The sequence below is a fragment of the Dromaius novaehollandiae genome, chromosome 9 (genome assembly GCF_036370855.1).
Source record: "Dromaius novaehollandiae isolate bDroNov1 chromosome 9, bDroNov1.hap1, whole genome shotgun sequence".
Classification (NCBI taxonomy): domain Eukaryota; kingdom Metazoa; phylum Chordata; class Aves; order Casuariiformes; family Dromaiidae; genus Dromaius; species Dromaius novaehollandiae.
Genome location: NC_088106.1, coordinates 14,323,814 through 14,345,385, shown reverse-complemented (window position 1 = coordinate 14,345,385; position 21,572 = coordinate 14,323,814). Strand labels below are relative to the sequence as shown.

At 44.6% G+C, this 21,572-nt stretch overlaps 1 protein-coding gene across 2 annotated transcripts in view; it reads right to left on the bottom strand.

Moving 5' to 3' along the window:
• The window catches only part of TP63 (tumor protein p63), a 113,850-nt gene that overhangs the window by 60,768 nt on the left and 31,510 nt on the right, over window positions 1-21,572 (bottom strand). Inside the window, exon 1 of one of the 2 annotated variants that reach the window (XM_026093513.2) lies at window positions 13,146-13,319. The exons of the other annotated variant lie outside the window; for it this stretch is intronic. Within the exon in view, the coding sequence (XP_025949298.1) occupies window positions 13,146-13,187 (42 nt within the window). The 5' untranslated portion in view covers window positions 13,188-13,319. Of the gene's footprint in view, window positions 1-13,145; window positions 13,320-21,572 lie in introns of those variants that run through there. 2 annotated transcript variants of the gene reach the window in all.

Here is a 21,572-nt window from a genome sequence, read left to right as displayed (position 1 = left end):
ATCTCTAGCCTCTTTTCCCATTGAATAAAATAAATACTAAAAAATTTCTTTTCCTGCCAGACTGACTTTCCACCCAGCTAACACACATCCGGATTGCACTCTGTTTGGAAGGAATAACCATAGCTCAGTTTGGACATCATTCGGGTCCCCTCCCAGCCATGAGGGAAAGTACAGTTGTTTAAATAAAAGCTTAGGTCCAGATCCCTGCTGTGCTAGACCCCAGAGTGCCAGCAGTAGGGCACACTGCCTCTCTGCATCCCTCCCAGCTCCACTTCTAAAATGGAAACAAAGCAGGCAGGTCTATTTTTAAGAGGCTTCCTCACAGAGCTACTGTACAGCTAAACACATCAAGGACTCTGAGGCACTTGGCTATAACAATAACATGTACCATGCACTTTATGTGAATAGTCAAGGAGCAAATAACTTTGGTTCAACCAAAGATACCAACAAATATCAAGGCATCAGTTAAGCTTAAGGGCCTGGGAACCTAAGCTCTAATTACTTTGTATCAGAGTTTTTAGCATTGTATCAATCTACTTAATTTGAATAATCTTATGGTTGTGTCACTGCTTTTTCCAGGAAGAGAGGAGAGTATTTCACATCCCAGCTGTGTTACAGGTTCCTGGTGTGATGGGCTGCACTGGACTAGAAGAGGCCCTGGACCCTGTAAGTCTTGGTCCCTGCTAGTAGAGACAGCCACAGCATAACCAAACACGCACAAACCTCATGCAGAACAAAAAAACCCCACACCACACAAACAAAACACATCCAAGATTGTCCTGCACAGGTATTAGATGTTAAGAACTAAAATAACCAAAGCCTGTCACCCAGACAGCTTTCAGCACAGTCCAAACACACACACTGCACAACCTAAAGAAAGAGTTCTTCATTTCACCCAGCTGGGGGGGGGGGGGGGGGGGGGGGGAAGAGAGATCCTCAAACCAAAACAAAAATCCAAGCATAAATGATATTCTGAAATCAATCAACCATGTTTAAAGTTCAGATATGCAAGATTAAAACAGTGCCCACTCTGCCTAACACAGCATCCCATCCCTCCCAGTAGTTGCCAATCAAACTCTGACAGTGGCCAACTTAGTAGAAACAACAAGCTACATATGGTAACAGGAGAGATCAGTGCATATCAACGACCTGCGACAAACACTATCACCTAGGAGAACACTACAATTTGTATACTCGGGGGAGGGAGGAAAGGCTGGATGATTTCTACTGGAATTAGCTTTTCAAGTTTGAATTTCATGCTGCACATACACTCTTCTGATTAACACAAGCAGCACAACTTTAAAAGCCATACCCACTAAGGCTGCAGCCCACGTGCATCTCCACTCAGACACAGTTCTGCTGACCTCAGCAGAACTTCTCATTCAAGTAAAAGCACACTTATGCAGGTATTTACAGGCTTGGAAAATAACTCAATTTCATGAAAAGCAATATGAGGGCAAGTTTCTATATCTGCCCCTAAAGGCAGCAAGTCTAGCAGTGTGTGTCATATCTCCCCCCATCACCACCACTTTGTTTTTCTTTTTAGCTAAACTTTGAGTCTTGCCCCTTGGTTAACATTCATTTACTTTTACACAGCAAAAAGTATTTTTCAGCCAGAAGCAGGGTGCCTTTTAAAACAAGCACAGCCCAAAGCAGGAATGCCTGTAATTCTTGACTCCTACCACCTGCCACAGGTTCACTTAAAAGAGCTTGTCTAATTTCTAGGATTATCAGCATGACAGTGCATCCCACTGTCTGGACACCCTATATTCTGTAAGTATTCTTAAGTACTTTCCAGTGCCTATAAAAGCAGTGTGACTGATTTCTCTAGGATTTAATTCTAGGTTTTCAATACACACACACAGATTCTGAATTGGATTCCCAGGAAAAAGGAAAAAAAAAAACACCACACTCTCCTTGCATAGAAAACACCACTTCCTTCTGAATGCTTGATCATTTTCAGTAGGCTTTCATTAGAATATCTAGGCTATTCTTAATTATTTTGAAACTTCAGATGTTTCTAAAAGAGAAAAGAGTCCAAGACTCCCCCCCCCCCCCCCCCCCCCCACAGTCATTTCTTTACTCTGGGCTTATGCACAGCAATTTCTTTGAAATACAATTGGAAAAAAAAATATAAACATGGAGGCAAAAAAATTGACACAATTGCATCTCTGTGAGATGTCAGATACCATGAGGCATCAGAACTCCATGATTTTACAGCAAATTCATTAATATCCCTAACACTCACTTTCAAAAACTAAAACAGAGGCCAAGAGCTTCCTAAGCTCTCCTGTTACCAGCTGGACAGCACAGTGTCAAAGATCTGAAAAGCCAGAAAGTACAGACTTGGAAAGCCTTGGAAAGGCACCCCCCCCCCCCCCCCCCCAAGAAATGTAAACATAACTAAAGACAAAGACCAAGACCTTTAACAGGAAAGATAGAGGAAGACTGCAAGATTTCAGCGAGATATTTTTGCCTAATTTCAGTGGCTGAGAAGTACTAAGTGATCACAGCTTGGTAGGCCATACAGGAACCCACAAGTGCTAGGGTTTCTACAGCAATGTTAAAAAGTCGGATCAAAGAAAGAAGTTGTATTTGAATAGGAAGAACTGATCAAAATACAAAGGAGAGAAACTGGACAGAAGAACTCCTGTAACTGATTAGAGCTGCCTTCCTTCTTGAACTCTTTACCGGATGGTAATCATCGATGGTTATCAGTCATTTCAGACATGCAGCATTTTATTGTGTTGAGAAAGCAGCGTTAGGCTGGACAGGATATCTGTGTGTCATTCACAGTGAAAGGCAGCAGACACGAACTACCAAAGTATGGCCACAGGGCACAAGGACAATAAATGCTCCAGGTCAGAACAACACCAGGAGTTGAAGTCAGCTCCAAAATTTGTCACTATGCTCAATTAAAAAAAAAAAAAAAATCATAATCCACCAGGTTTTAGACACCAAGGTAAAATAGTGCAGCTAGCTAGTATTCTAGTCAGAACAAGAAATTCAGATCATCTGCAAGTTAAAAAAATCAAGCAGTTAAACACAAAAAAACCAGAAGAAGCCACATGCATAAACCCCCCACACCCACTCTTTGAAGCATGGTGCAACTACAGAATATAAGAACTCATAAGAGATACACGAGGGCAAAGGGCAGATTAAAACAAGTTACAGCAGGCAAGGAAAAAGGGTTATACTCCAGCACAAGAGTCCTTATGGATTAAAAGAAAGATCTGTGGAATTTTCTAGTGTATTTGACCAATTCCTTCATCCAAAATAAGCATCAACTCCTGGATGATGCTCTCAAAAACCTGAGATACTGAGCAACAGACCCAAGGCAGCATCCTCAGCTAAGAAGCTTTCAAGACTGAGTGGGGAAATCAAGGGGACTGGCTGCCAAATTCTGATTAGGCCCCAAACGCAGAGAACAAAAGGAGGCAGAACTTTGCCTTCTAACACACAGGTTTATGCTGTATATTAGAGTATCTTCTGACCGGCATCAAGAAGCAACAAGCTGGCTTTGCAGTTGAGAACAGCAGCACCCGGAGCCCAAAGACCACCCTGTCCAACTCAGCAGCACGAGCTGCCCTCCCTCTACAGTACACAGCTGAAGCATACAGCTTCTCTTCACTTTTTCAGTTGGCTCTTAGGAGATGAGCAGGAGTATTGCACACAGTTTTCCAAAGACACCAGACTGTGCCTGCACCAGGCTGTTCCAGACCCAAAAGCTGGGTCTTTGGGACCGTTGAGTGCACAACATGCACATTAAGAGAGTGCTTCTTCCACATCACCTTCACTCCATCAACCTTACAGCCATCAAGAATGTTTTTCTGATCATTTAAATCACAGCATTATCAGAAGTTTCACACACCCATGATTTCTAGGTAGTCTAGTATGGGATCTCCAGCATCTAATAACACAACCAAAACCATGTTTCAGTATTGCCCTCACCATCTGTTATTGGCAACTTCAGTATACAGTAACACACTATGGCATGACTGCTTAATGCAAGGTACAGCTTCAGAAGTCTCCATTTGAGGCACTCCATTGGAAAGGCTTTTCAGTATCCAAACTGAGAAGCCGATGCATTTGTTTTTCAATACTGAATCACTGATGCTGGCAGAAAGAGAGACTTTGGTTTTTTGTTTTCCTTACACCATGAAAACTGTTTGAAATGGGTGCTTACTCCAATAAGCAAGTTAGCCAAACTAACTGGAAGGCATTTCTAGTCATTCGCTCCCACAATTACCATGACTGCATGCAATTACAGTAGCCATTTACACAAAGGGTTCTTCCATATTTTTCATGAATAACAGCATACCTATTAATTTCCCTTCAATACCACATTTAACTCCCTACCACTACAACCTGAATATTCAGTTGCTTTCAGATACACAGCACAGAGGACTGACAAAGGCTAGTCTCAAGAGTTTTCCCACCTTGATATTCAGGAAGCAGTTTCCTGCTTGCAAAATGACTAATATTTTCCAGATCACACCTAGCCAGCATATTTTCTAGTTTCCTCTTCAAGAAATTCTTGTATGCTTATTTGCTACAGAAAGGGGGTGGTGGTGGTAAATTCAACATCTGCTTTGCTCTATTCAGTCACTATCAGTAGTTCTCGGGCAGTTTACTTGTATACTATGGATAAAATACAGAGTAAAACTGCAGCAGTGAGAAGTCTCAGTAAAGGCTTGCAGAAGCTATTGATGATTTCAGAAATGCACCTGAAAAAGCTTGCAGGGTCCAAGTCTTACAGAGCAGCTGATCAGAATTTTATTCTTTTCTTCTAGTGAGCACAAACCCAAAAGCTATTTTCTAATGCACATCCAAGAAGCCATGAGGTTATCTACAAAAAATTGAAAACCAGCAAAATGATGAAATACTTTAAGCCATCTCCCATGCAGCAGAGAAAGCTACTTGTTGACACCATGATTAAGTCATATAAAGCTATAGAAAGAGAGAGTGCATCCGCCTATTCCTATTGTTCCATTCACATATGTTACTGAAGCATTACGCACCAGCCCTACACATCAATTCCCTTACACAGCCAGCTGCAGCATAGAGATTTCTGCCTAAACAGCACAACCGAGAAACCTAGCGCTGCACCTCCTCCCCTCAGCCTGTTCCCAGAATTCAGCAGAATTCTTTGTATTTACTTCCTAGATGTGGATTAAAAGTAAAAGATTCATATCTGCTGAGACACAATCCATCCCTTTCATTCCCAGACACTACCCCACCATAAAATATTTCCCCTTCCCTCCCTGAACTGGGTGTTTCCTCCTACTCTCTTGCCCTTGGTAAAAGCATTCATCTTCTTGCCATCTTGAGGAAGTTGGAATCATCTCAAATTTCACCAGGCTCCCTCATATACCACTTCCCAAAGTCCTTGGGGGGAAGTTGAATTCAGATCCAAACTCTGGAATCAATCCCAAAAGACTGTTGGGCTCCAATCAATGCATTAAGTTTCAAACATGCTCAGCCTTGCCACTCAGGTCTACTTCCAAATACAGTGGAAGACTAAGCATAACCTCAGAAACACTTCCAGCCATCTATTCCAGTGCTCCACCACAACCATGTGTGCTGGTATAGATGCAGCACAGCATGTCCTGGTTAAAACACCGTACTCTCAGTTGTACCATTTAGACCTCAGCAGAAGCAGGGGATTTGCAAAAACAAAAAAGCAACCCAAGATATCATTGAGTATTCTTGGATCATCTCCCAGATCATTCAACTCTAGTGCCAATAATAAAAAGACTGTGTCCTCCTGCCATGCATTTGTCACTTGTCTGTGCCCAGGGAGCTCAAAACACTGGTCAATAAAGAGTCCAGAATCTGCTTTGGGAGCTTGAGTCAAGTTCACTTTACCAACACCGAGGAACTTAAGCTTTTGCATGTCTTACCTGAGCCTTTCCAAACCTTTATCCTTATCCTGAACCTTACGTGAGCCCTTCTTATTGACTTAATTCCTAATATTAGAAGCCTTAAATAAACAAAACTCCAGTCATCTTAAATCCCATGCTCCTGTATTTGCTCCTTGCACAAGGTAATTGCAAGCAACTAAGGCAAGCTTGGAAAGTCTCTCATAAGCTCTTCTTCTTTAGACAAGAAGACGACTCTCCCCTAGGAGTCAGTCTGTTTATAAGAAATAGGTTCACCTCCTAAATTTCATTGCAGTTCCTTCTCAGTAGCTCACAGCTAAATCACAGGTTGCATATTTTATTTGTCCTATGCCGTTTTCCTAAAGCTTTAGCCCAGGTTTTCCCCTACTGGAAAGCAGCTCTCTAATCCTTTCAACAACTACAACAACTTCTCACGACACAGTACAGTTCTGATGGAAAGCTCCATTTAGGAGAGTAAAGACTGGAAGATTTCTCAGAAGTCATTTAATAATATAACTAAAGAAATCAAAACAAAACAGGAAGTTTATGAAGAACAGCAGGTTTATTCACTTGGAGAGACCCACCCACATGCCTAACTATGGCTGAGCTCATGTATCACTAAAGATGATGGCCTTGATTAATTGTCAAGGAAATTCAAGTCGATCGTGGCACTGAGATGGCAAAAAGCATAGAAAAAGTATGCAATTAAGAAAAGTCAAATTACGACACTTCTGGAGAGTAATGATTTTCCTCTTAATTCCACTTCATACCAAAAGTGACTTGACACTAATCCAGGCCAAGCCATACAAATAAAAGCGCTTGTACTCACTTCCCCCCTTGAGAGGATGAAGTGGAGTGTTACTGCTGGGTATGTGTGAAGCTACTCTCCTTTCTGACGATTTATGCAACCTCAGTTTAAACGAGTCGCACACATTTTATTGCCTACTCTGCACATTCTCAAGAGGCGTTGGAGGCTGTGCCAGAAAAATAACAGGGCTTAATGTCTAGTGCAAATCCATAGGTGCAAGAGTTCCTTTCTGAAGCGTTTCCAGATTTTTCAGTGGGAACATTTTGTAAATAGAATTTAAAATTTGCCTTGAGCCAGGCAACACCCACTTTTATTCAGCCCTTCACGATAGTGAAATAAGTAGTTTCTCCACTAGTTATAGCAAGGTCTTCCAGAAGAGAGAGCAAAGCACATGGTTTACAGAAGTCACCCTCTCACAGCCGACATCCACAGCCCTCCTGTTGCCAACACTGTGTCTTCCACAGGGAACTAGTGATGCTTCTGTACCACAAAAACCAGCAGTGATTGGAAACAAAACCTTCAGCTAGGCATAACTTGACAGATGCAAACCAAAAAGTCATCACTAGATGGGTAGAAATATACACCACCCCAAGACAGAAAAAGCTTTTGTTGTTTCTCTATGTTCAGGAACAGGGTAGAGAAGAGAAGCAGTTTCACTTGACTTTAAAAATCATTACTTTTTTCTTTCATTTGTGTTTTTTAATAACTACAACTCCTAAGGGAGCTGCACAGTAACATAACCAGGCTGGTGTCAGAAGAAATCAGAGAATTCAGGTGATGGCAGCAACGTAGAAGATGGACACAATCAGAATTAGTAGAAAAAGAGCCAACCAAAACAGCAGATTTTATATTCTCCAATGAAAAATCCTCAGCATAAACTATTTGGATTATTTCATCTGGTCTTAACTGAGCTCAATTCACACAGCAGCTCTATTAGCTTATTTTCCAGAGTTTTCGTAAAGGAGCAAACAAAAATGAATAGTTAATAACAACCACGGGTTCATGATATAAAAGCCTTCACCACACTGGGATGGCTGCTCCTTTCCATCTCTTACAATGAATATTTTTACAGTACAGTTACAACAAAACTAGTTTCTAGCTAAATGAAGCAAGCTATCAATTTATCAACAACTCAAAAAGATCCTCTGCCAATTCCAAATTACTTACTAACCCTTGTTTTGAGCTCAAAGTTTTAAAATGGAGGTGTGATTTCTATTCTGATTTCCAACGTAAGGCACGCATTACCACGCAAACTGCAAAATGTGTCCGTGTACACAAGAACATACTGAACAGCAGTATCTCTTCACACACAACCAAACCACAGTGATTTCTGCAGAACTGCCACAGCACACTCAGAAGTTAAAGTTGTGCAGATGGACAGAACGTTGCTAGGTTTCATTTTTGTCTATTAAAGGACAATCTCATTCTTTCCACCCACATGCAAGTTGCCATCATTTATCTCTGTGCTACACCCACGGCCTTAGACTCCTGAGGTCCAGCCCCTCCATCCTGAGCACGGAGAGGAGCTCTCTAGGGTAACATCCCTATTCACTGTTCCACATGTGGTCACATTGCTTCTACTGTTAACACTGGCGTCAAAGTGTTTTGGCACCCTCTTATAGCACAACAGAAGACCCCCCCATGGCACGACAAATCTGCTTAGATAACAGGCAGTTGCACCCTTAGGGGGACCAGACTCGGCTCTCCCCTGTCGCTGCGTTTCTCCCACAGACCGGACCTCCGGTTTCAGTGGAGAGGGAGGGAGGTGGGAGCACACAGCGAGAGGCAGGCTTCATCTCCTTGCTGCAGGCCTCTCTAGACTATATGAATCTCTTCCAGTGAAGAGGTAAAAGGGATAGTAACAGCCACTGGGATTCTCTAAACCAAAGATACAGGCATAGACAAGTCTACCTTAGCTTTTCTATCACTGGGCAAATCTTTACAACTACACTAGTGTTTGAAAACCTCTGAGAAGAAAGAGTACCTACAGATAGCCTGTACATCTGCATACAAGACTTCCACAACCTGAGGTTAAGACGTGTGCCTGACAAGCTTGCGCAGATGTCACATGACAAAAAACTTTCGTCCCTTAAGTGCAATTACAGCAAAAACAAAGGATGGATAAACAAGAACTGTAGCCACAGCCAGACACCAACAAGGAACACAACTTCTAATCCACTCCTTTCTTCCCGCTCCTAATGCCTAAACCATGCCCAAGCATGTGGGGGTAGTAACACCACTTCAATATCCAGAAGCCACTGAAATGGCACTCATACTTCAACTTGGCACAGCTCAGGAGGGAGGTTTCTTCCCAAGGCTCACAGGCTGTTCTACAGCTGCTTGGGAACCAGCAGAGCCCCGAGACACCTTTACAAATAGGTGGTGGAAGGACCAGGAGGAAGAAAAAAGGGGGAAGAAAAAAAAAAAAAAAAAAAAAAGGCTCAGGTTTAGCCAGTATCTCTCAAGAAACTCATAGCATCCTCCAAGTGCTTTCATCTTGGGGATAGGATGAAATGTGACACGCAAAGGCTACTGCACAGATGCGCCTCTCCCCCCAGTACCTCCACGAACCTGGGCAGAGTGGGAAGGCTGACCTCCCAGGCAGTGACCATGGGCCTTCCTCTGAAGACCATGCCCTTCCCCCCAGATTTGGCCAAGGGTCACGGAGCAGGGGGCAGTGGGAGGGGAAGAGGCTTTATTGGGTGAAGTTCACCACTGCTGCATCTCAAAACCATCTGAGGAAAGAAAGCAGCATTGGAGGAGCCATGGCTTTGTCCTCTCAGGTGGTTCACAGGAGACTACAGACTGACAGCAAGAGCTATAAACTCCAGTCATGCTTTCACTGTGCACCAAGAAAGCCGATGCTCAGAAATAAGCTACCTCTCAATTTTCAGATTCCTCAGTCTTAAACTAATGTTTGCTGAAACACTGTAACAGACAGAGGAACATTTCTTGCACTTTGCTGAGGGGGCCCAGCTCCCTTAGGACATCCTTCCAGGCCACCTCCGGAGCCTCACCTGGCTGCTCTTACAAAGAGGCAGGACTCGCATCCAGGGCACTAGGTCAAACATACAGAACTGAATTATTATTTTAAAAGATGGGTTGGGGGGTAGGGGGAGAGAGCAAGAAAGTACACCCTTCTGAATAGGCTCTCCTAAATCTGTATCAAAGATACCTGCAACAATTTGTCTACAGCTTTTTAGATTTCCAGTGTGAAGGAATGTTGCCAAAAAAGCCATAAACCAGAGCACAAAGTGTTTAAAAATTTTTTGTACAAAACTGATTCCCCATTTCCCTCCCAAAACTATGATAAAATCTTAATGGAAAGCTGTTCTTTGTCTCTCTCCCACAAAGAGCAGGAAGATCTTTGGGAAGAGTGAAGAGGGAGATAATTTCCCCCCCCCAAACAAAAAACAAAAAGAAAAACCATTACAGCACATTTTTTTTAATCAGTGTTTTAACAAGATGTGTTTATTCTCTTGGCAATGTTTTAGTTTGATCTTAGCAAACACTCCAAATCCTGTGCATCATTATCTTAGCCCAACTCCCGAAGAATTGGTCCCTGAAGTGAATCTATTGTTCTCCTCCTCCTCTCCCAACATCCCAAACTGGCACCCAAGAAACTTGGACTGGACTGCACAAACTTGCAGACACCCTCTTCGCACAGAGGGTTTCAGTTTTACAAGCACTTCCAATCTGTGCATGCTCCCTGCAAGTTTGTCTGCATGACCCATCTCTCCACACCATACCCAAACCCACAAAGTGGCAGAACACATAGGAAAGCCATCTGAGGCCCAGAGGGATCCTCTTCAGCAGCACCTCATCATCCCATTACAACCATCCCAACCATACTGCGTCTCTCCTCCTCACATCTCCTAGTCACAAATACACAGGAACCAAGTGAAGAGGATCTCCAGGGTCATTGAGTCCAGCACTCTGCCAACAAATAGCATAATCACTCTTATAATCAGTCCAGATCAAATGCAGGATTAGATTAAATTGCAGAAGCAGCTGGGTCAGATTCCACCTCCTAGCTTTGAGGGCTATGATTCACTTTTTGCAGCACCTTCTCAAACACCCCTCTTCCCACTCTCAGCCAGCTTTTGCCATTTGAGAGAAGCTCCCAAATTCCACTGCGACACTTGGGAAGACACTCGCAGGCACAAGCCCCGCTTCCATTGGCAGAACATCCACGCTGCTGCTAGCTCGCGGCCATCACAAGGGCCTCTTTGCAGCCGCCACGCACCCATCATTAGGGCTTGCACAAGGGCAGGTTCCCAGGCTGTGGGGTGGAGCACGCCATGCTGCCGACAGCTGCCGGTGAAGGCAGAAGTTCAGCGCCCACGAGTAGGCGGTGCTGGATGTACAACAGACACGGCAAGCCTTCAGGGCCCGGGTGGGCAAGAGTCCCTCGAGAGATATTTTAGCACTGAGAGAAAGAAACAGTCTTTGGATGGGGGGGCTCCCTACTCTGCCTTTTAAAATTTGATTTCAGTAGAAAAATTGACTTGTTTTTCCTCCCCACTATGTAAATCCTTCGGCTGGTTTTGACCAAAAATATATACCAACTTTTTCATGAGTACATAAGCCTTCTTCTACTCAGTCTCCAATGTATTTAACAACAGTTGCAACAAATTTCTAGTTCTATTTCCAAACTGAGTGCTAGAGCATATTTCTTTCTTGAAGAAACTGTGCCAAAGCCTACATCTTGTTTTTGAGCTTAGGACAGGTGAGGTTCATCACCAGCAATATATTTTAATCAAACATTAACAAGTTCCTGGTTTCTCTTGAGAAGATTCATTAGAAAGGCTGTTCTTTCTCAGAAATAAAGTCAAGTCAATGCTAATCGCTTTTCCTTCCACAGCGTACAAGACTTCAATGGACGAACAAAGTCAGAGCATAATGTTCAAACGCAAAAAGGAGAAGGGTGTGGGGGGGGGGAAATCAGAGCAAAGGCCTTCTTAAAAAACCTGATTGCCGCTATAATGAACAGCATTTAAGCGGAGCGAGAGCACTTCTGAGTGCATCGCTTCTGACAGATGAGCCCAGCAAGTCAACCATAGGGACTCCAAACCCAACCACTGCTATTCAGCGAAAGTTGATCAGATAGCAGGAGACAAATAATGCCAAGCAAACATTCTGCCTGAGAAGTGCTCTCTCCACATTTAAGAGTTTATAATTAACCGGGGTGGGGGGGAGTCACAACATTACTGTCTTATGTGTGGAAGAAGCAGTTAGGAACGAAGTACATACTGCATGTTTGCACTCCCTGAAAAAGACAGGACCTGGAAAGCACACAGGTTTCAGTTTACCATGTTGCTTTCTCCGAGTTACAAACCTGCCATCCCAGGCGTGCAAGCCCCAAGTGCACATTTAACAGGTTTTTCCTCTCCAGCTAACACATCCCCTATCTGTACGCTCAGCCTTGCGATTCCTATTTTCTTTTGTTTTCCAAGCGGCTGAGCTTCTGTCTGCTTCAGGTCTCATATCCTATGCACTCCCACTTGAAGCATTTTCACCAGGAATACGCACACACACGCGCGCACATGCACACACACACACTGGAGCTGCTGCTGCCTTGCCATTCTGATGAGTGTCAACACAGCTGCTGTCTCCTCTGGAATGTAAACCAATATTGTTGTTAGATCTCCCTCAACCCCAGGTAACTTCCTGAAAGATTTGCAGAGTATGTGGCAATTCTCTCTACTTCCACCTTACAAAAGGTCTACCCAGTTGGTTTAAAAATAAAAGTTTCTAAGCTAAATTTTAAGCACCCGTACCACCAGCACCCATACAGCGCTACAGGTTACAGAAAGCAAAATGCATATGTGGTATGTGAGTTTATCCTCATATAATGCATTTAGACAGACACCCCATGTAAAACATCTTGCTGCTGCAAATTGCAGGGCAAGGTACTAACAGCACTGAGTAAAAGGGTTATTGGTGTGAATGCTAACGTGACATTTGCAGCAGAGAACCTTTGTCTGCATATTATTTTTACTTAAAAAGGTAACCTAAGAAGGGGTTTGTAATGCACTTTTGGTTTACTTCTTAAACATCATCTACTTTAACAATGAATGACAAATTCGGCAATAAAAAGGCTAGTTAATGAGTTATAATGTAGTCAACATAGATACTGCTCATACAACTACAGGAATGCAATCTGTACGCATTGCCTACAGTAGACAATTACTCTGCCTTACTTTTCCAATGAAAAAAGTTATGTCTGGCCGATTAAGGTTCCCAAAACACACTTGCTGTCCCAAATGTAAAGACTGAAAGTTCATTCTCATTCTAATACCTAGCCCAGCAAACTCTGCACGCCATTTGCAAAAGTTTAAAAATAAATGTATATTCCATACCTAACTTCAAGACTACAGGGGTGAAGAAAATGCACGAATTCACTAAAAATAAAATATATTAAAAATATTACAGCTCAAACCCAGAATCCTTACCTCGCTATACTGGGACTGGGCATTGTTTTCCAGGTACAACATGTTAGCAGTCAAATTGATCAATGCTGCTGTTCTTTCTTCAGGCTCCAGGATTTTGACAAACACCTCCCACCCCCTTGTAGACCCTAAAAATATGTGATGCTACTTGGAAGATAACAGGACTCAGAGTGTGCCTTTCTGCATAATTTAAGTTTCCCTTATATACCTAACTATAGGCAAGGAGGAGGAGGTGGGGCTCTCCTGCTTTACCTGTCCAATCTGTCAAAGTGCCACCTGGAGTCCTCCACTCCAATGGAGAGAGGCCTCTCCCATCTCATTAAGTAGTTAGAATTCCTTATCACCAATCTCTAAAAAGCAAAGCAAAGGGAAGGGAAGGGAAGGGAAAGGGGGGGGGAACTGCCAAAAAAAGGGAGGGGAAGAGAGGGGAAATAAATAAATAAATAAATAAATAAATAAGCAGACTATAACTTTCCCCTGTCACTTTTCTATGAGCTTGGGAACCCAAAAGACAGCCACGGAGTCATTCAAAGTGAGGCGCTTGGGAAACTTCTATTTATTTTCTGAGGAAACTCCAGTGTTTTCTCCAAGAACAGGCTTCGCTGCTACCAAATCCCAAACTGTTTGGGAAGGGATCATGATGCAACATTTGAGACTGGCAGCACAGTGCCTCTGGTTGTTGCGGCACGCAGTTTTTGGACAAGTTACCAAGAAACCTTCCGAGAAGCAATCACTGTTTCATACACCATAACACATCTACATGCTTTATCGCTCATGCAGTCTTTCACACACACTCGCAGCTACCAGGTCCTGCACTTACAGGATATCACTTCACCCTAACTACGCTTCTTCTCCACTCTGCAACTGCATCCAACTCATTCTGCTCTCATCACTGTACTAAGTCTTAAAATACTCTCACTTGCAAATAGAAGATGTTTAAAAAAATAAAAAATAAAATAATCCAAGGGACTCATGATTTTGAGCATTTGCAGAACTAATATATAGGAGAAATACGCACTCAAGTTACCAAGCCCCTCTCAGTAAGGAACCACCTGAACACTATGAACACTATGCCCACAGCAACCAAAGATTTTTGAAGAGATAGACGGGAAAAGAGCTAACTCATTAGCCCAGCCAGACTCAACCTGTGGAAAAACAGACCGAACAAAAAGGCAGATCGGAATTGCCACGCTGTGATTTTACTCAGCGGGAACAAGTCAAATTCCTGCTCCCGCTGCAGTTCCAGGAGCGGAGACACCCGGGAGCCCCCGAGCACAGGCTGGAGCCGGCTCTGCGGGCTGCAGAGGGGCCGGTCCCCCTGCGGCGCGCTGCAAGGTCTCGCAGGACGGCTGCGGTGCTGGGCCGCTCGCTGAGGAGCGGAGCTGGGCTCGCGCAGCGCGGTTTCACAGTGCCCCGTTGCAAGGGTTTGGTGCTGTCTCACCAAGCTGGCGGGATGCATGGAGAGAACAAAAGAGCCAATTTTGCTTGCTTCTGAAAATGCGGCATAAGCTCTATCAAACAAGGGGAAACAAAACACCTTTTTAAAGGGGTGAAGAAGGGAGGGGAGAGGAAACCAAACATCCAGATCAGAGCAACTGCCTGCACTTCCAGCCTAATGACAGCGCTTCGGGACTTTTATTTGAGGACCTACTCTGAAGCAGGCCAACTGCTAATTGATAATTACCCTCATGACTGCAACCGCTCACGATGAAAACCAAACCTCCCGCTCCGAGTCATGAGAGACTGACCCATGGGTGCTTTGCGGGGGGAGAGAGACTCCCCACGCAGAGCTGCTACGGCACCTCGGCTCCACCGCAGCAGCTTGATGCCCAGCCAAAGCCTTCTGCAGGGCTGAGTGCTCTGCCCAAGGAGCTGGTCCTGTTCCCAACCACATCAGCTCCCTCACCTTCGGGCATCACCTAACCCCAGTTTCTCCACTGCACAAATAAGGGGGACACCAGGTTCACATGGAGCCAAAGCAGTTGTGCTGCTTCTGAGTATGGGCTCCTGAATGGCTCTCTAGGTAACCTGCTCCGCTGTATTACAGAAGAAGGAGCCACCACTGACTTCCTGCCCACCTGCAAATTAAAGAACATTGCACCCTCATACCAGCCTCTTTCCAGACTAGAGGGCAATGCATTCACAAAACTAGCACTAATAAAAGGGAGAAAAACCTTTTTCAGGAAGGAACGAACACCAGAGCAAGCGAGGAGCAGGGCAGGCACCAGAGCAGAGCAATACAGGAGCGCAATGCCCTCCCTACCCTGCCCAGCTCCTTGCCACAGGAAGTTTAGTTATCTCATTTAGCTCTAACCCCATGTGCCTTGCTCAACAGATGGCTCCTAGGCACAAGAGCAAAAGTTTCCAAGCATTTGCAGTGCACTTTCCCCATTCCTCCTTGCTGAGCACAAGACACTCTGGATGTTGCTTCCAGGTATGGGCTGTAGGGAGTAGCGCTGTGCACAGAGCCCTCCCAGCAAAGGAGGAGCCCTATCTACCACCGGCAGCAACATCTCAGCTCAGGCTGAGGCTCCACACACCTTTAGCGCTCTTCAACTACCAACCAAGCTACCAGCAAGCGCCTCCTGAGCACAACAGGTTTCCGACATCACAAGAACAACCCAGTGACCACTGCTGCAGCCCCTTCCCTTCCTTACCATCTTCACCAGCACCATGCAACACCAGGAGCTGCACTGGGTGCATTTACGTGACCTCACCTGAGGCAGGTACAAGCCAAAAAAAAAAAAATACAAGTACCAGTATGGAGATACAGGCAAGGTTTCCAGGAAGCAGCCACAGCCCCGTTAGCCAAACAGGTCCCTTCAGGAGCAGCACAACTACAAATCTTGCATGGAGCTGGATATGGAGCTAGAAGGCACCTGTAGATTCTCTGCTGTCTAATAATGGAAAAAATTACGCTGGGCAAGTATTAATAGGTTCATTAATCTTGGAAGACTGTGACCATTTTGACCCCTTAATTCTGTCAAGTTTTTGATACTGGCCTGTAAGTTCAAAAGTTATGGAGGAGAAGGAAAGAGGAAGGTAAGATATATATATATACACACACATATATATATACATACACACATATATATATATACATACACACACACATATATATATATATATATACACACACACACACACACACATACATGCATCTCCCAGCCACAGCAAGTTGTTGGGGGGGGGGGGGGGGAACCACCACACTCTTTTACTAGCTGTGCTATAAAACTCAGAAGATCCTCCTTTTTCTTCAGTTCCAAGTCATTAAAGCAGATACCTGACGCAACAGTGCTGCAATCTTCTGTCCCACAGGTGGCTGGAGGTGGTTGTAGGTGAAACAACACCCAGATGCACTAGACAGAGACATGTGAAAGTTTATCCAAAGATATTTGCATGGCAATATGAGAAGCATATAACATATGAATATATTGACATGTCAGCACAGATCCCTGTCCTCTATCCACAGAGCCCAGAGTTGGTGCTCTGCCTCAGAAGCATTAGCCTGCGTGGTCATCTTGAAGTGGATGGAGGACACGTGGCTTTTTTCAAATCATGCATTCACAGGTGACACAACAGAGGCAACCACCACCCCACCATCCTACCCAAAGCAGGAGAAGAGAACAGAACAGATGTGGGCAAGAGCAGCTCAGGGCTGCTGGGCTGCATCTGCGAGCCACGAGCACCTGTCAGCACTGGTGCAGCCCAGATACACATGTACTTCTCACATGGTGTCCCAGGGCTCCATATTTGTTTCACTTACTCCTTTTGAGGATGCAAAAAATTAAACAGACACAGAAGAGTCTCCAGTTACCTAACAGCAGTTAGGCAGCATCTCTTAAAGACTGTCAGAGGCAAACTTGGCTCCCAGAAATAAAGTATGCTTAAATAGCTTTGTGACCAAAAGGACCCCCCACCCCCACCCCAAACTATACTCTCACTTCTCAGCGATGGGACAATGATAATTATCATTTATTCGAGCCTTATGGACAGCTTTCCAAAGAAAATGCCAACATCAGATCTGTTGTGAACATGCAGTCAAAGTGCAAGACATGCTTTGCAGAGAGAGGCCATATCTTATTATGACAGTCAGTCTAGTGTCTTTTTTCTTTTTTTAAAAAAAAGAATAAACTAGAAAATAAACCAACCCAAAACATCAGGAGTTGTGTAATACATACTGCTTCAAGTTTAGGATGCTCAGTTTGAACTTAAAAGCAAAGCAGCTCTCAGTCTCTGTAAGGGAAGCCTTTTTTAAAGCAAGAGCCTAACCTCCAATACTTTAGGAAACTAAAAATAAGAATTGCTAGTTAGATTTGAAAGTTTTAGCTGGAGCCCTAGCAAGACTGCCTCAGCTATTCTGGAAAGCTTTCAACACCACTTTATGGATCCCACTGGCATGTTGAAAAACAAATACACAAATGAAAAAAAACTAAGTTTCCAAAGTAAGGCATCAGCCAAGTCAGACTGTTGATTCAGGTTCTTCTTTCGAATACACTTTCCCCATGCTGTTACATGCTGGTCTGTTCCAGCCTTTCTCACTGGTAGCACTGGCAAGTCCTCGCTAACCCTTTCTGACTGTAAGATAACTGCGCTAAGGCATGACAATTAAAAATATCATTGCCACAAGTCTTTAATTGTAGTGTTAATTGTAGACTGTGTAATTTCTTGTAGAAGGGGGTGTGTGCATGCATACACACCTGCCTGCTCGTTAGGTGGTTCATGCAGAATTTCCTGCAGATCAAAGAAAAAAAAAAAATCTGCTCAGACCTCTCCACTCTGTGGTAAAAATAGCATCTGGATCAACCGCGTCACCACGGACTGTGACATTCACTCAGCTCAGAAATGTTTACAAATTAGGACTGAGATAACAGAAGGAGGAGGAAAAAATAGAACTTTTTTTTTTTTTTTTTTTATTGTTTGTTACATCTGAATAACTGCTGAATGCTCAAAAATGTGTAGCTGCCAATTAGCTTTGAGAGTTTTTCCAGTGAAGACTTTATGGGGCAACACGTAATAAACTGCAAGAGCATGTGGCCAGGTTAAAGAGCAATAAGAAAATACCTTTAAAAGTTTAAAACACCACCCTTCCTTCCTGAAACCTGCAGCAGAGCTGGTCAGCTGGCCTTGCTCAAACCAAGCAGAAGAGGGGGGAAACTCCCCAGCAAATACTGAAATATTCTTCCCCTTTCAAAAACCAACAGCAAGACTAAACAAAAACCAGGTGAAAACCAACTCCCTTCATCTACTCATGACAAAGATGCTGCTGAGAGGCAGCCTCCTGCCCACTGCTGACCGAAGCAACCAGCCACAGCTTCATGCGCAAAACGGGCCAGTTGCTCTGTGGCACTGCATGGGAATTGCAGCTTATCCGAACGTACGACAGAGACTTGCATTCCCAGCACTTGCAGGGTTAATTGCTCTGCTTTATCCAGATTGAGCTGTGTGCAGGTGGCAAAGCTCGATGCACTTGTGGCTTTTCCACCACTAACTGAATGATGGGACTGATGCCCAGAATTTTCTTTGAAAAAGAAATTTTTTATATATATATATATATATATGCATGAAATTTCAAACTAGAAACATGCCATATTTGTAAGTGCTTCATACTGAAAAATCAATCCTTCCTTCCAGGGACTTCAAACTGCTCTTTTCAAGACTAGGTGCAGCCAACTTTGTAAACTGTGGAGGAAAGAAACAGACTTGCTGAGGACAGAAAAGCCCTGGTTTCTACCCACAGCACAGGTCAGCTTTTCCTTCCCCAAAGCAGCATGTCCTCTCCAACGCAGTCGGCTGTCACAACAGGCCTGCCCTCCGACCCTGGGTAAACATTTGCACACACTGCTTATTTGAGCTCCTATAGCCTCGTTATCTCCCCAGAACACCCCTAGGGCTAATTAGAGAGTTAATGGCATCATGTCAAGAGATAATGCTATGTGGGGGGAGCAGAAAGAGGGAAGGAGGAAAGGAATTGTGAAACAAACCCAGTTCCCTTCACAACTGCTATGCAATATTGGTTTAGGACAGTGCACACGGCCCCTGAGGAGCCTGCCCTCCAGCTGCCAAGCACCATTTAATAAGCGAGCAAGACACTGCTCTAGAGAAATTCATCTCTCCAGCCAAGATGATGCAAGGTCCTCACTGCTTTCCTCCCATCTGCACAATCAAAACCCCTCCAATCCTTTTTCCCACTGCTGCCAAGGGAGGTCATCCCCACCAAAACAAGCAGGGGCTCACTTCCCACAGCTGCGGGTGCTACGCAGGATAGACACTGAGCAGGCAACACTGTGTTGTGAGGCATCCAGTAAGCATTAGGTGTGGGCAATTGAGTGTGGAGGCCATTTATCATCAGAAAGATCTGCCAGGAGGAAAACATGAGGCATTCCTTTTGTCTATCTTACTTTTCACTTTTTTTTTTCCAACCATAATAATTCTCTTTAAAGAGCAATTGTTTCCACTAGAAAATTGAAGAGGAAGCAGCTGTCTGTGGGCAAATAGATTTTTGCAAGCCTGCTGGTCAGCCTCAACCACTGGTCAGCAGACACTTGAGCAAACACTTTTGCACTGATGGGCGCAAAACCACAGGTCAGCAGACACTTGAGCAGAGACCCTGCACGGAGACATCACTGGCTGCCTTTTCAGGTTCCAGCCTCCACCATTAGTGGCTATTTTGCCCAAGTAGCAACCCCCAACATTCAGATTGTACTTTTGCCTGAAGACCTTCAGGTGCTCAACATGGCATGCCACACATACGCTTGCAATGTATTTTGCAAGTGAGGAAAGCCAGATGCACAAGTGATCAGGACAAGCGGCCGCGCTCTGTGGAGCAAGGGTGCCCAGGTCCGGTGGGCTCCACGACTGGTCTAAAGAGAGAAAAGTCACGAATTCTGGGTCACCACGTGGGTGCAAACAGCCCCAGCCCCTGCAGCTGACGGGGGGAGACGGCGGCAGGAGGTTTCGGCACGCAGCACAAACCCCCATTCCAGCACAAGACAAGATGCTCCAGCCAGGGAAAGAGAAAGCTGAAAGAGAAAAGCGGGAGACAGCAGCAGATTAGAGTCTTTGTTTTTAATTACAAGAGAAGCAACTGTTGACAGCCCAGGTTTGCTCTTACGTAACCAGCCAAGGAGAAAGTGTCGCGCTTCCCTTATCTTGTATAAACTACAGATTGCTTGCAGGAAATGCACAACTGTTAATAAAAGCACAGTCAAAGCAGTTCTTTCTGGCCAGCCTGTACTGTGTCACCAACTCCCTTCCCCCACGGCCTTGTACAATAACTCAGTATTTTAAGTAAATAAATAGAAGTCATCAAGTTGCAACAATTTGAGATCGGTCTCCCCAGCCTCTGGTGAAACCCTGACCCTGCGGTTGCTGGCCACCCGCACCCATCACACAAGTGCATCGGTGTTACCTTATATTCCCCCGGTCTGTTTATGACACCCACCTGTCGTCTCGTGTCTGCACGCGATAGCAAAGCCCCCGGGCCTGGCATGGGGGGGGGGGGGGGGGGGCGCTAATCCCGGCCAAGGGCTTCCAGGCACTAACGCAACGCTTCTGGCCAGAGGCGGCCAGGGAGTAGATTTTGTTCTTTTTTCTACGCAAAAGCATTTCATTTTGCATCGTGGGTCCTTGTCTGGGTGCCCTCCTGGCTGCTCTTACATGCCACATCCACCACCGGTATCACAACAGCTGCTGGAGATCGCACTCGAACCCCACATGCCACCCTGGGGAGGGCAGCCGGTGGCCCCCAATGTGCCCCAAGGAGGCACCTTCCCCAATTTGGGGCCAGGAACCCTTCAAAGCACAGACCGCGCTGTTAGCAAAGCGGGGTGCACGCTGCCGACTCTGCTACCAGTCAATACCCACACTATGAACTGCATCTAGGTCCCAGTTATTTGGCCAGAGACTTTCCCCAGAATAATTTTTTGATATTTCCACCTGTCTTAACACCACTTTAGTTTCTCACTTGCTTAAACATAATCCAATCTGGACATCACTGCAAGTTCCTCATCATCTAGCTGTGCCCACAGAAAGAAGGGTGCTTTGGGGAGCCTTTTCCTTGTGTTTAAAGGCTGGAGATTTAAAAAAAAAAAAAAAAAAAAAAAAAAACCAAAACCCACCTTTTTAGAGCCAACTCAGTTACACTTGTTACTGAAAACTCCTTTGATCTTTCATTAAGCTCTGCAAATTTAGATGCCAATTAGCAAACGGTTCGTTCAGCAGCAAGCAAACTAACACAGGCCAGAAACCACTCCTTAATCTACGCTTCGCAGAGACCAATTTAATTTTCTATGACTGCCTGACAATTCATTCCCTCATTACTTTAAATGCCATCAAATCAACGACAGCGAGGTGGAAAGCAGACGGCGGAAGCATCCAGGGGAAAATGGACTACCTAGTCCAAAAGTCTCCTTACGAAACAGCAAAGGG